Source organism: Ranitomeya imitator, chromosome 2 (genome assembly GCF_032444005.1).
Source record: "Ranitomeya imitator isolate aRanImi1 chromosome 2, aRanImi1.pri, whole genome shotgun sequence".
In the NCBI taxonomy this organism is placed as follows: domain Eukaryota; kingdom Metazoa; phylum Chordata; class Amphibia; order Anura; family Dendrobatidae; genus Ranitomeya; species Ranitomeya imitator.
In genome coordinates this window covers 372,062,726-372,078,052 of record NC_091283.1, presented here as the reverse complement: position 1 = coordinate 372,078,052, position 15,327 = coordinate 372,062,726, and the positions used below count along the sequence as shown (strand labels likewise).

General features: G+C 40.9%; 1 protein-coding gene across 1 annotated transcript; it reads left to right on the top strand.

Moving 5' to 3' along the window:
- Positions 1-2,209: 2,209 nt before the first annotated feature.
- On the top strand, positions 2,210-12,604 carry LOC138663972 (oocyte zinc finger protein XlCOF22-like). The gene is made up of 8 exons (XM_069750363.1): positions 2,210-2,267; positions 3,458-3,588; positions 3,716-3,895; positions 3,978-4,101; positions 4,185-4,279; positions 4,471-4,552; positions 6,167-6,325; positions 11,079-12,604. The coding sequence occupies exons 2-8, from the start codon at positions 3,511-3,513 to the stop codon at positions 12,392-12,394; spliced, it is 2,034 nt and encodes a 677-aa protein (XP_069606464.1). The 5' UTR covers positions 2,210-2,267; positions 3,458-3,510; the 3' UTR covers positions 12,395-12,604.
- The last annotated feature ends 2,723 nt before the right edge of the window (positions 12,605-15,327 follow it).

The window sequence follows — 15,327 nt, the reverse complement described above, 5'->3', positions numbered from 1 at the left end:
ATATGGGCAGATGTTTTTTATGCTGAGGGCATTTTAATGACACTGTTATTTTTAAAGGCCACGGTGTCAGGATGTGCTGCAGAAGCCCAAAGCTAAGGATATGAAAAGTCATCATGGCGTCTGAACAAGATGGAGACACAAAGAAAGGACTAAATCAGAGAAGAGGTCACCTGTAAGGTTCCTGGATGTAAATGTTTACTTATTAATCCTGTCTCTGTGTCTCATAAGTATTGTGGTTCCTGCATGGTCCGCAGTCTGAAAAAGACTGATAACAACTCCCAGCATCTCCTTACCAATGTAAAATGCATACTGGGAGTTGTAGGTTCATGACATATGAATGCATATGGGACTGACTTAGAAGGATTCAGCTAGTAAAAGACCTAATGGAAAAGGGAAGAATTATCTGGGTCGAAAAGGCAAAATGAGCAATTGTACTGTAAGTACACAGTGCTGTATAATATGATGACTGCAATGTATTAAGAGAACAAACATTTTGGTGGGAGGAGGAGTGCTTCTTTAAAAACAATTATACGTATCCGTATCCCTTTATCTATAATGGGGTCTGTTTAGTTTCCAAATAGGGCATCTGCCACATGATGGACACTTTAATTTAAACCAAACTGTCCTCATACAGTTAAGTCATAATAGTTTCCATGACTGTCCTTGGGTTGGATATTTAAAATATAGGACATCAGGGATAAATATAGCTATTTATCCCTTGTATTGTGTAAATGGTCCACAAACAATGATTCTATATATAACTTTGAAAATGCACTCCTTGTTAGCCTCACCTCTAAAGTACATCACTTTTTCTACTTTTACTGTTTTTTTTGGGTGAAAAAGTGGGGTACTTTAGGGGTCTTTTAACCTTAGTCTCTGATCCATTCCTTTATTTGGGTAATGAGGGTTTATCAGGGTATGGGGTGCCGTCAGCTTCATCTGCTTAGGGCACCAAAATACCTTGTCCTGGCTCTGGTCTTAGTGCCTACACAGTGCCAGAGTTGTTCTTTTGATTTTCACCAAAGCAGTGAAAATCATTAACAATCTGTGTAGTCGAAGCTTTGGCTATGTTATGAGCCACAGAGTATGGCTGTGACCTAACTGGGAATCAAGATAAATCCCCTAATTGACTTGGGCTATGCTGTGATGTGTGAGAGTTTCTAGAATTTCTTCAGCATTGTAGAAGTAATATGTTTTTAAACAATTACCCATTAAAATAGCCGATTTATCACTCAATAAAGCTGCCAGCCCTCATGATCCTTGCAAGACGTTCCCACGGCCAAAATCAAAACCTGATAAGTCAAGATTTGGTAAAGATTTTTTTTGTATATTAACAAAGGAGTGATGCTCACAGCCATAAGATTCCAGAAACTGCCTGAACGCTATTCACACCTCACTTTGCATATTGATCTCTATACTCTATGTGACACGGAGTCCCTTCTCACGGCCAAGCCTTGAGAAAGGATAGTCAGGAGTCCGAGGTCAAAAGTCAGGAAGGTATGTCATAAACAGAAGGCAAAGGCGTAGACAGGTAACTTTCCAAGGTCAAAATACCAGGAGGATAGCAGAGCAGAGCACAAGGAGTTAAACAAACAGATGGTCAGAATGAGGTCCAAGGTCAGGCAATGAAAGATCAACAAACAGAATACAAGGCACAGAGAGAGAAACCACACAGTAGCTGAATGTATGCCAGGCAGAGGTGTAGGAGCAACAGCCCAGTTAAGTAGCCTGGCAATCACCTAGGATAATGAATACCTGGAGACAGCCGACACCTCCCAGGCTCAGGTTGGATGACCAAGCTATCAACACCCTGACAGCTCAGCACTCCCCAGCACCACATTGGGTAACTGAACTGTCAGTAACTGCATCCAGGACACACCGAGGGGTGGTACCGCGACAGTTTACATACGATAATAGTTTGAGAGACCAAAATTTCAATGTAAATAAAGTTTTTCCAAACTGCTCACTAGTAAATCCAGCTGAACACACAATACTAGCACTCCACACCACAGAGGATGGAAGGAACTGGAAAATGTGGGTGGCTGAACCAGAAACAATCAAAAACTAATGATATCAGAACACGAGTCACGGAGAGCTAAGTACACCCATGGCTGACAGCTCCAACTTACACACACTCATCATAAACTGACAGCTTTACGACATATAACTCCTCCCGTCCATGTGACTGATCACGTGATTGTGACCTCATCACAGGTCCTGTGCGCACAGAACAGCCATATATGTGGTGTGCGGCTCTGCAGGTGGAGGTAGGTGCTGGAGATTCCCCATTACTGGGCGGGGGCAGGGGGCAGTAACCCCTCCATTCCCGGAGATAGTGCCCCCAGCTCTGCCATGTGTATATGTACAGTAATAGAATGCTGGCTGTGCTCATGTATACAGGGGAGGGCGCTCTGGTTTGGGGACAGATTATTATTATTATTATTTATTTATTGTTGTAGCGCCATTTATTCCATGGTGCTTTACATGTGAGGAGGGGTATACATAAAAAAAACAAGTACAATAATCTTACACAATACAAGTCATAACTGGTACAGGAGGAGAGAGGACCCTGCCCGCGAGGGCTCTCAATATACAAGGGATGGGTGAGGATACAGCAGGTGAGGGTAGAGCTGGTCGTGCAGTGGTTTGGTCGATCGGTGGTTACTGCAGGTTATAGGCTTGTCGGAAGAGGTAGGTCTTCAGGTTCTTTTTGAAGGTTTCGATGGTAGGCGAAAGTCTGATATGTTGGGGTAGAGTGTTCCAGAGTAGGGGTGATACACGAGAGAAATCTTGTCAGATGACGCTTTCCTTCTGGGGTGGAGATTACAGGGAATGGAAATGTCGGGTTTTTCTTCCCATATAAATCTGGAGAAATGGAGAAACTGTAATTTCCCTAATTTTGGCTGTAATAGTTTAGAATAAAGGGATTTCCCATGAAATGTCTGTGGCGTCGGTCCTGTACTGAGGACACTGATCCTGGAGGAGGAGACTGTGGGGCAGAATATGGAAGAAAACACAGAGACCTCACATTATAGGAGGATTGTGGGTTTTACTCCAATATAGAAATCAGCTGATTTGGTTCATTCAATTAAAGTATATCTGAATAAAATTGGTCCAAAGGGAAACTGCCCAGAATGGCATGTGAAGATGTTTATTAAGCTGTATGGTCTGTCCAGATCCCAAAACTTAATAAATGAAGAAGGTGGAAAGGTTCCACTGCATAGGAATTTGGGTTATTTTGGTGCTGAGGCCAGAGACTGTAGTGTTCTTGTGAAGCATTAACTTCAGACATGGAGGAGCTGCCTCAATAAGATATTACACTTATGCTCCATTCCATAGAAAAGGAATGAATATCACATCTACACGTTCTATCTCATCATATGTTTTCATTTAATAACTTCAGTAATTGTATTACATTGGATTCCTTATGATGTTTCATCATCATCTTCCCATGTAGGTCCTACAATATTGGATCCTCTAGTTGTAAATCTTCTGACTGACCAGTCAGGGATGGATAAGGACAAGGACAAGATGGCGGAGAGGATATTACACCTCACCCTAGAGATCCTCTTCTGGCTTACTGGAGAGGTGAGAGATTCTGATGACGTCACATTACATCATTCTTATCTATGGGGAAAACAGATGGACAGAACTGGAGAGGTGAGGACTCTGGAAATGTCTGTAGTGAGATTTATTAATGTCTCTCCATAACCAGGATTACACAGTAGTGAAGAAGACCTCTAGTGAGCGCTGTCAGGACCCTGTGTCTGAGGGATGGAGAAGACCCCTGAGCCCAATCACTGGGCCTCCACCTCACCCCCTGATACATGAGGACATCAATGACCAGAAGATCCTAGAACTCACCTACAAGATGATTGAGCTGCTGACTGGAGAGGTGACACTGCTGGGAATGTTGGGACATTATATAGTAGCACTATGAAGGGATCAGGGGATGACGGTATAATTGTATTTGTCAGGTTCCTATAAGGTGTCAGGATGTCGCCATCTATTTCTCAGTGGAGGAGTGGGAGTATTTAGAAGGACATAAAGATCTGTACAAGGACGTCATGATGGAGGCTCCCCAGCCCCTCACATCACCAGGTAATAGAGAGGACTAAATACACATGGCCTATAATTATATGTCTGTAAAGAATAAATTCAGTCCCTGTATGTGTTTCTTCTAGTTCTATCCAGTAAGAGGACAACACCAGAGAGATGTCCCCGTCCTCTTCTTCACCAGGACTGTAAAGAAGATCCCAATGTTCCTCAGGATCATCAGGTAGGTGGAGAGAAGGTGTCATGAGATCTCCTCTATGATGTGTAGACGGCTGTGAAGGTCTTGTGCTCAGTCTTGTTTTATCCACCAGTATTATATACTTGTGTAATGAGAACGGTGGAGATGGCAGGATTAGAGCGGATCATAGATGTGACTTCTCCATCTGTCTGTGACTTTTACAATCTGTGTTTCAGGGTGAAGATCTGATCCATATTAATACTACAGAGAGGGCTGATGAGTGGTGTAAAGAGAAGATTCCTACAGATAACCTCCCAGGTTAGTGGTAGCTCCGCGTTTTGACATAAAAAATCAAGAAGCTGTATTTATGACACAGAACTGAGTGTGAAGGGAGAAAAATAAGAAATAATGGTTTCTCAGTTACAAGTGACACAGGTTCAGTCTCCTATCCTATGTTCCTAAGGATATAGGGGAAGATAAAATGGGAGGGCGTAGAGTCTACGTGTAGGTGTATGTTTTCATCCGCAGCAACAGATTATGGTTTTTGCACTCACCCTTTGGATGTCTTGTATATTCGTTCAAATGATCCGTGTGGTGGATAAGCTCTTTGTAATACTCTGATCAGCAGCACGATTGCGGGAACTATGCCAGCTTTGGTGCAAGGTCTGCATGTGAATGTGGTAGTAAATAGAAGATTTCCTTTTTTCGGCGCTTCCGGAGGACAAGGATGGTTAAAGATGAGATATTTTACTCAATATCGAATTTATTCTTTGAGTTTTTCAGCTCCAAAAAATCTTTAATCACTTTTTTGGTTTTTATTTCAATGAGATTGTTCTCAAAGGTTTGTAAATTTCTATTAGTGTCTCTATTTATTTAAGGCATTATATAGAGCACACTCATTCTACTGTGTTAGTTCATTTAAATCTGCCTCACAAAGTTGGACAAATTTGTGAGCCAGATTTTTTTTTTATGATTAATAATTTCGTTATTTCGTAGGAACAGGTATCCAAAATATCATACCAGTTATCCGAAAAAACGTTATCTGGAAAGGTACTATTGAAATGAATCCGGAGACCAGCCAGTTTGATGTTTTGCTGACTTCAGATATCTAAGAAGTCAGCATCCAACTGGTGTCTAATCTCATTTTTCATGTTTTTCTCGAAACTCGCAAAAAGTCTGGAAATCTTTCCTTTAGTATCATTATTAGTGATGAGCAAGTATACTCGTTGCTTGGATTTTCCCGAGCACGCTCGGGTGATCTCTGAGTATTTGTTAGTGCTCGGAGATTTAGTTTTCGTGGCCTCAGCTGCATGATTTACAGCTGCTGGACAGTCTGAACACATGTGGGAATTCCCTAACAAACAGGCATTCCTCACATGTATTCCGCCTGTCTAGCAGCCGTAAATCATGCAGCTGCGGCAAGGAAAACTAAATTTCCGAGCACTAACAAATACTAGGAGACCACCCGAGCAACGTGTATACTCGCTCATCACTAATCATTATCAATGTCAATATTGAAATGTGTATCTCCAACTTGTGTGGATTCAGATGGGATGATCGTGCCTCTAATTTTTTATATTCTCTATTTCCATATACTTCTGTGTACTAATATATTATTCTGAACTACTAATCTAATTGAGGTGTGGTGTTGATCCTATTTGATGAAAACACACCCCGTTGACGCGTTAGCAGTCTCCAGTCTATTAAGACATTCTTCTTTTAAATTTTTTTATAAGTGCATATTATACCTGATGAAGGCCGTTGCGGGCTGAAACGCGTTGTTTGTTCTTAGCAAAGTGTCCTAATAAATTCGATATCAAGTAAAATATCTAATCTTTAACCATCCCTTTCCTCCGGAAGCACCGAACAAGTAAATCTTCTATTTACTATCCTCTGTTCCTGACATTTTTGGGCTCTGTGTTTTGGCTCCAGAAATTGTGGACTCATACAGCCATGATAGAGAATTGCGAGACAAGATGTCAGAGGAAAAAGAGCAAATGAGAAGTAAAGGTTTTTCACCAACTACTGCACAAGTTCAGTCTCCAGCTTTCCGTTCATATCCTGATGTGGAACAGCTGACCGTATCTGAAGGTAATTTATTTTTGTAATCACTTTGTATAAGCATTAAAGTATTAGCATAGAAAAAGAAAAGCAGCCAGCTCACCAATGACGATCACAGGTGCACGGATCTCCGTTGCAGACAAACGAACAAATCCTCTGAAGAAAAAGTAGTTGAGATCCAGCTCCTTAAAAGGTAATATTTATTGGTATCAAAAAAATAAAATTCCATAGAAATAGGACAACCAAGCTCCCTCCGGTAGGTGCCCCTGCGCTGGAGAGGCTAAAAGGCAACGCGTTTCGATCAAACGATCTTTTTCAAAGCCATATCCTGATTTAGTTGAGCTATCCTATATGAGGAAGCTCCTCCAATCAGATTACCTGAGTAGGTCACATGACACTTCGTAAGGTCCTAATATAAAATCATTATACAAACATGCAATGCAATAAAATATTCACTTCCTATCTAGCAGTAATGCAACATAGTTTCATTTCGTTTATTAAGTCCCATTGGGAATCGGGTATTAAGATGAAATATCCAATATGCCTCTCGCGTCAGGAGACGTCTTCTGGCGTCTCCGCCACAAAGAGGCACATTAACTTGTTCTACTCCCTGGACCTGAAAGCTAGCAGTACTACGAGCGTGGTGGGTCACAAAATGTCTGGATGCTGCCGATATATTTCTATTAGTGCCCTGCCTATTATTTATATCATGTAAGTGTTCCCGAATGCGTGTCTTGAGTTTCCTCGTTGTACACCCCACATACGATAAATTGCAGTCTTTACAATTAATTTTGTATACTATATTAGTATGGTTACAATTAATATATTGCTTGATATTAAATTTCATTGTTTCTTCCGCATTTTGAAACGTTTTAGCTACCAAAGCATATTTGCAAGTACTACAATTATTTGTGCCGCATCTAAAAAAACCCGGATAATTAAGCCATGTTTTTGGACCTTTCTCTGGGCGAAATGTATTAGATGCTATTCGATTACCGATGGTTGGTGCTCTTCTCGACACCACATTAATACCCGAATTTAGTATATCATATAGCTGTTGGTCCTCATAAAGAATGGGTAAGTATCTGTAAATAATATCTTTAATTTTCATAAATTGAGGACTATGTTGGAAGCATATATACGTTTTTTTCTCCATATTACGGTTACTATTTTTGTTTACTGTTATTAACTCCTTGCGTTCCTTTTTTTCTACGATTTTTTTTGCCCGATTAATTGTCCATTGAGGGTATTTACGGCACACTGCCTTATTTATTTGACAGTATACGAGTTGGGGACTCTAGGTTCAGCACCTGTTCACACTTATTCTATGTTTGGAAGTAAGAGGATTTACAGATTCCCATTCAGATGATTCTCAGCGAGGAAAGGAAGGTTTAGGACCTGGTATACGAGAGATGCCTTAATGTGGCTACCAGGTACACATGAATTGGCCAATTTATGTGCTAAACGCTCTCATTTTTTCATATTTTTAGTGCAGTAATGCAGTCCAATTATCACGTGATTAAAAACTGACTAGCTGAATCCTTCTAAGCTCTATGTAGAAACAGGAGGTCAATTTTCTCTGCACAAGTCATGAGTCACTGCACAAGTCTGTGGCAGGGGGAGAGAAGCAGGGTCAGTAGTAGAAGAGGGGAATGGGTCATGCAGGGACAATAGATTTCCTATTTCTACATAGAGCAGAGAAAAGAGAGTAACTGGATTGAAAGGCAAATGAGCAATTGTAAGAAGACCATTGTAAAGCTGTACCACATCACATGTACCCATTCAGATGGAGACGTTTATTCTCGGTGAGGTAGGTCAAGCGTAGGACCTCGTATAAGAGAGATGCCGTAAAGTGGCTACGAGGTACACATAAATATGGCCATTTTTATGCGCTAAAAGCTCTCATTTTTCATATTTCTAGTGCAGTAATGCAGTTCAAATTTCGTGTTTTCAAGTTTGCATGTTTTGGCGCTACAGTGTGCTGCCCTTTTTACTTAACTATATACGAGTTGGCGACTCTGGGTTCAGCACCTGTTCACACTCAGTCTATGTTTGGATGTGCAGGTCAGGTTTTTGAAATGTATTCTTTAGCCTTCTGATCGTGCACTCCCCGCCTCCTAGCCACAGGTGTTTTAATTATAGTAGGTCCAATACCCCTCCACAGAAAGAGAGAATTTGAGTCCAAGAAGAGGTTTCACATGTACCCATTCAGATGGAGACGTTTATTCTCGGTGAGGTAGGTCAAGCGTAGGACCTCGTATAAGAGAGATGCCGTAAAGTGGCTACGAGGTACACATAAATATGGCCATTTTTATGCGCTAAAAGCTCTCATTTTTCATATTTCTAGTGCAGTAATGCAGTTCAAATTTCGTGTTTTCAAGTTTGCATGTTTTGGCGCTACAGTGTGCTGCCCTTTTTACTTAACTATATACGAGTTGGCGACTCTGGGTTCAGCACCTGTTCACACTCAGTCTATGTTTGGATGTGCAGGTCAGGTTTTTGAAATGTATTCTTTAGCCTTCTGATCGTGCACTCCCCGCCTCCTAGCCACAGGTGTTTTAATTATAGTAGGTCCAATACCCCTCCACAGAAAGAGAGAATTTGAGTCCAAGAAGAGGTTTCACATGTACCCATTCAGATGGAGACGTTTATTCTCGGTGAGGTAGGTCAAGCGTAGGACCTCGTATAAGAGAGATGCCGTAAAGTGGCTACGAGGTACACATAAATATGGCCATTTTTATGCGCTAAAAGCTCTCATTTTTCATATTTCTAGTGCAGTAATGCAGTTCAAATTTCGTGTTTTCAAGTTTGCATGTTTTGGCGCTACAGTGTGCTGCCCTTTTTACTTAACTATATACGAGTTGGCGACTCTGGGTTCAGCACCTGTTCACACTCAGTCTATGTTTGGATGTGCAGGTCAGGTTTTTGAAATGTATTCTTTAGCCTTCTGATCGTGCACTCCCCGCCTCCTAGCCACAGGTGTTTTAATTATAGTAGGTCCAATACCCCTCCACAGAAAGAGAGAATTTGAGTCCAAGAAGAGGTTTCACATGTACCCATTCAGATGGAGACGTTTATTCTCGGTGAGGTAGGTCAAGCGTAGGACCTCGTATAAGAGAGATGCCGTAAAGTGGCTACGAGGTACACATAAATATGGCCATTTTTATGCGCTAAAAGCTCTCATTTTTCATATTTCTAGTGCAGTAATGCAGTTCAAATTTCGTGTTTTCAAGTTTGCATGTTTTGGCGCTACAGTGTGCTGCCCTTTTTACTTAACTATATACGAGTTGGCGACTCTGGGTTCAGCACCTGTTCACACTCAGTCTATGTTTGGATGTGCAGGTCAGGTTTTTGAAATGTATTCTTTAGCCTTCTGATCGTGCACTCCCCGCCTCCTAGCCACAGGTGTTTTAATTATAGTAGGTCCAATACCCCTCCACAGAAAGAGAGAATTTGAGTCCAAGAAGAGGTTTCACATGTACCCATTCAGATGGAGACGTTTATTCTCGGTGAGGTAGGTCAAGCGTAGGACCTCGTATAAGAGAGATGCCGTAAAGTGGCTACGAGGTACACATAAATATGGCCATTTTTATGCGCTAAAAGCTCTCATTTTTCATATTTCTAGTGCAGTAATGCAGTTCAAATTTCGTGTTTTCAAGTTTGCATGTTTTGGCGCTACAGTGTGCTGCCCTTTTTACTTAACTATATACGAGTTGGCGACTCTGGGTTCAGCACCTGTTCACACTCAGTCTATGTTTGGATGTGCAGGTCAGGTTTTTGAAATGCATTGTAAAGCTGAGTCACGTCTCACAGAGAAATCGTGAGTCGGGATAGTCAAGGAGTCAGCGGTCAAAACCAGGAGGGTAAATCATAAAGAGAGGGAAGAGAAAAGGTCTAGTCAGGTAACGGCCCGAGGTCAAAATACAGGGAAAATAGCTGATCGGAGCAAAAGGATTAGACAAATGGGTGGTCAGAATGATGTCCAAAGTCAGGCAGTGATTTATCAATAAACTAGGCACAGAGAAAAACAAAACACAGAGCTGAAACTACACCTGACAGCTATATGGGACTGCCAGCTCAGGTAAATAGCTGTGCAATCAAGGGATCTGGGAGCATCTGGCAAAAGCTCAGCACCGCCCAGACTCAGGTTGGACGGCCGAGCTGTCAAAAACACAGACGGCTCAGCACGCCTCTGCACCAGACTGGACAATTGAGCTGTCAATCACTATACAGACAGCTCAGCACACCCCTGCACCAGACTGGACAACTGAGCTATCAATCAATGTGTTCTAAGACACTCTGAGGGGTAGAATCGTTACAACAATGCTATATAATGATGATTGCAATATAGTAAGAGGATAAACACTTTGATGGGAGTGTTTCTTTAATGTCAGAATTCAGAAGTGGCACCTAGGAATCAAGTCTTCTCTGTCTTCTCTGTTTTCTCTTGGACGCTGGACAACATTGGCTTTCCTTATTAAATTTTCCTTTTACATAAAACGGTTCTTTCTTCAACTAGCAATATACAAATGATGTAATAATATTGCATCATCAATCAGTCACTGCACAGACAGCTCAGCACGCCACTGCACCAGACTGGACAACTGAGCTGTCAATCACTGACCAATAATGTTATGCAGACATAAGCAATATTTCCCTGAATACAATAGAATGTTTTATTACATTCTTGTTTAAGTATCAAAATTACATTACAGTTAAAATGATGTAATATTTTTTGAAAGATCTAAGATCATTAGGTTAAACTCAGTCTTACTTTTAACAGGTGACTATATCAGACGCTCAGAGGGATATGTGATGTCTACAGATTTTAAAGAAGATGATGAAGATATAATACCGGTTATATATGAAGAAAATGACATTCTCCTAGATATACCCTCTGCTTTTCGCAGTGAAGATTTATCATCTGATCCTTATCAACAGCTCATATCTTATGACTTATCACAGAATGTTAAGGAGGATAAAAAGAAAGAAGAAAATTTTCACACAGTGGAGAAGCCATTTTCATGTATAAAATGTGGAAAATGTTTTACAGATAAATCAAGTCTTGTTAAACATGAGAAACTTCACAGAGAATCAAAGCCATTTACATGCTCAGATTGTGGGAAATGTTTTAATAAAGAATCATATCTTGTTAGACATCAGAGTACTCACGTAGGGGAGAAACCATTTTCATGTTTGGAATGTGGGACATGTTTTGCCAAGAAATCACATCTTATTAGACATCAGAGAACTCACACAGGTGAGAAGACATTTTCTTGTTTAGAATGTGGGAAATGTTTTACAGATAGATCGTATCTTGTTACACATAAGAAAATTCACACAGGGGAGAAACCATATTCATGCTTAGAATGTGGGAAATGTTTTATCCTAAAATCATATCTTGTTAAACATCAGAGAATTCACACAGGTGAAAGGCCATTTTCATGCTCAGAATGTGGAATGAATTTTACAAAGAAATCACATCTTGTTAGACATCAGAAACTTCACACAGGGGAGAAAACGTTTTCATGTTCAGAATGTGGGAAATGCTTTACAGAGAAATCACATCTTATTGCTCATAAGCAAATTCACACAGGGGAGAAGCCATTTTCATGTTTAGAATGTGGCAGATATTTTACCAAGAAATCACACCTTATTACACATCAGAGGATTCACACAGGGGAGAGGCCATTTTCATGCTCAGAATGTGGTATATGTTTTACCGAAAAATCCCATCTTGTTAGACATCAGAGAATTCATACAGGGGAGCGACCATATTCATGTTCAGAATGTGGGAAATGTTTTAACCAGAAATCACATCTTGCTACACATCAGCGAATTCACACAGGGGAGAAGCCATTTCTATGTTCAGAATGTGGGAAATGTTTTATCGAGAAATCACATCTTGTTACACATCTGAGAAGTCACACGAGGGAGAATCCATATCCATGTTCAAAATGTGGGATATGTTTTACAGATAAATCACATCTTATTAGACATAAGAGAAATCACACAGAGGATGAGCCATTCTCTTTTTGCTACAGATTTGTGTTATTGGCAAATAGTACAACAGAACATACACCTGATATAATCAAGTAAAATCATTTGTCATACAAGAAAAAGAAAACGCAATTTGGAGCAGTAAAATATTTGCAATCATCAATAAAAAGCTTATTACAAAATGCAAAAAGAAACCAGATAACATCTATTTATCAGCTTTGAATATACGGTAGATTTTTTGGCATTCATAGATATAAGTATTTTTCTTTCTTTTTTTTACCCATCATTAATAAATGTTTTCTTGAAAAACTTTGGGTTATCTTTCATTACTCCTTACAAGAATGCCCCAAAATAGCTTTTATTGGAAATCGAATCACCTCAGTTTTAAAATTAGTTATCTCAGTCTATCTGGTGCAGACTATATTAGACATAACTAATTAGTGTCCATCACCTGGCTGCCATGACACTGTGATTTGGGACCTCCACCCAATCTAAAATGTCATATATACAACATATATATGTTTTTAATTATTTGAAATAAGCACTAGAATTTTACAAGCTGGAATTTTCCCATTTTTTTCCTATTTACACATGTGTGGTCACACGGTTTCCCTGCTACTGCATGCCTAGGACCAAGGAGGTGAGTTGGTATCTGAACCTCTTTTTCTCTCGCCATTACATCTTGCAGGAAGGGTTGCTGGCTTTGTGCTTCCACATGCAGGAGAATATGAACCACTCTGTCAACTTGGAATCGACATCAAAATTACACTGCACTAACGACATGGAGCAGCAACTATATGTATATGTCTTTCACAGCCTACTGGGTGAATGTTTTTTCCAACAGTGATGTACAGTTTCAATCTGAATGTATGGTGAAGCCTCCACCGTTGAGCGTTAGGACTTGTTGGTGGTTATCAACTTCTCACATTTGCACTTCTCACATCCTATTCAATTAACACAACCACATCCCAAGCAGTAACATTGCACAAATTAATTGCATCCACTACCTGCCTTCAGTCTGCCAAGCCAAGTGCTACCAAGCTGTTTTACAGTTCACAAGTTGCTCCTTTGCATTTATGAAGAAATCTCAAGCAGGGTGGTTTCAACTGCAACTGGGCATTGTCTTACGCAACAATGCCTAAAACATTCTGGCTGCACTAGATTTGGGAAAACTACATCTAGAATTTTTTTGTGTAAGCTAAAGAAGTATACCTGTTTAAAACAGGTGGTGGCCATTTACAGTAGAGTGTCTGGGCATATCAATATTGTCCTTATGTGGTGAAGAATACCCTCCAGGCTTTGCAAAAACAGCAATCTACCTGAACACCGCCTGATTTCTAATATCACAAAATAGGGTCTGTACGAGTGGTGTAGAGTGTTATACAGTTATAAAATACAGCAGTCAAAATAAAACTTGGTTATTTTGAAATCCTCCATTGGCAGCTAACGTGTGTCACCTACTGAATTCCTCAAAGACTCTACTAAATTGTCAATAAGGGTAACTGTAGTATTAATGATGCCATCTATCTTTACATTGGAGAAACACAAGGATAGAGGAAAAAAAGAAGCATCCAAATGTTTCACCAACCTGAACTATTGGGGACCCACAAGGTTAATGTCAGATGAATTAGGATGTGGAGGATGAAAGCAGTTGGAAATGGAGAGGATGTTGAGTTGTGCCAGGCATTGTATAGGGATGAGGCTAACAGTCAGTGTGAAATAGAAGATGATGACGTTGGCCATGACTACTATCCCTTGCAGCAGAGTGCAGAAAATTAACCAACAGGGGCTTGAATAATGCTAGTTAGAATGGCAAACTGTATGCTTAATAGCTTGTGAGATGACAATCATATTTTAGCATCAGGCAAAGGCATAACTATGAGATAACTGCCAGATAGAACCTTGCTATAAAATAAAAATTATATTTTTTCCAAGTTCCGAATGGGAGTCAAAATTGGCACTTTACCAGGATAAGCTGTGCTCCCTTCAGGAAAGCTGCCACTGAGAAGATACCTGTCAACTGCATGTTGAACCAGGAAGACCTTCTCAGCAATCTTCAGTTCCTATGCTTCCATCTATGGATGGAGATGAAAAGCAATGATGAAGGACTTCACCTAGAGACCTAGAGTCAGTGTGTTACCTGTACACTGACACCATACACTGCATACTATATACAGCGGTCCTGTGTACAATGTCACCAGTGATCACTGTATTACATGTACACTATGTTAGGGCTAGCGGAACGCACCAAATAATTAAATAGATATAATAGATATAATAAGGTGCGTTCGCAGCCCGGGATCCACCGTGCAGAGATGGAACCTGCTGCTAAGTAATGACGGACTATATGGCGGTACAATGACCTCTTGCGATCGACACCACAATTGGGGTATCACAGGTAACTAATATGCACAGAAGTACATGCTGTGCCACACTAGCAGATGCCACTAACCACCCAGACTTGGGTAAGGTAAGCCCTCTAATAGTGCACGGCGCTGCACTGGCGGTCAGAGTTTTGTGTGTTAAAGCTGTGAGTTCAGCCGGGCGCTAGATTGCATCCATACACCTTACGCGAACAGTCATACACAAGGGATGTTTTTTTTAAGGAACGACTTGCACTCATCAACACACACACAATAACAATTGTATCCTAGCGCATGGCCGTGCGGCCATGCAAACCTTTTATAGCTGCAGCAAGTACAAGACCTTCCGAGAAGGACCAATGGGAGTCTGCCACAGAAGAACACCTTTAGGACCTTCCTAGAGGACCAATGGGATTAGCTTGAGTATCTAAGCATGTGACCCCCGACCTCCAATGGGAGGTCATCCCGTGGGCATGCTCAGAAAGGGAAAATCTGGACTTAGTCCCAGAAAGACCTGCTCGCTGCTGAACATTGCTGGCTACAAGAACAGAGCCTGGAAGGGCAGTAGTAACCAGTCGTCCAGTATTAGCCTGAGCTAGACGCTGGGACCGACGTCTCCGCTGAGCAGACTCCCCTGCAGCTGGAGAAGAATGGGAGACTGCAGCGGAG

What these genes read in the sequence shown, in the direction of transcription:
- LOC138663972 (XM_069750363.1), top strand. Translation starts at nt 3,511, where the DNA reads ATGGATAAGGACAAGGACAAGATGGCGGAGAGGATATTACACCTCACC. An exon ending in TCTTCTGGCTTACTGGAGAG is followed by an intron (nt 3,589 to 3,715) that starts GTGAGAGATTCT and finishes CTCCATAACCAG; the next exon opens with GATTACACAGTAGTGAAGAA. An exon ending in TTGAGCTGCTGACTGGAGAG is followed by an intron (nt 3,896 to 3,977) that starts GTGACACTGCTG and finishes TGTATTTGTCAG; the next exon opens with GTTCCTATAAGGTGTCAGGA.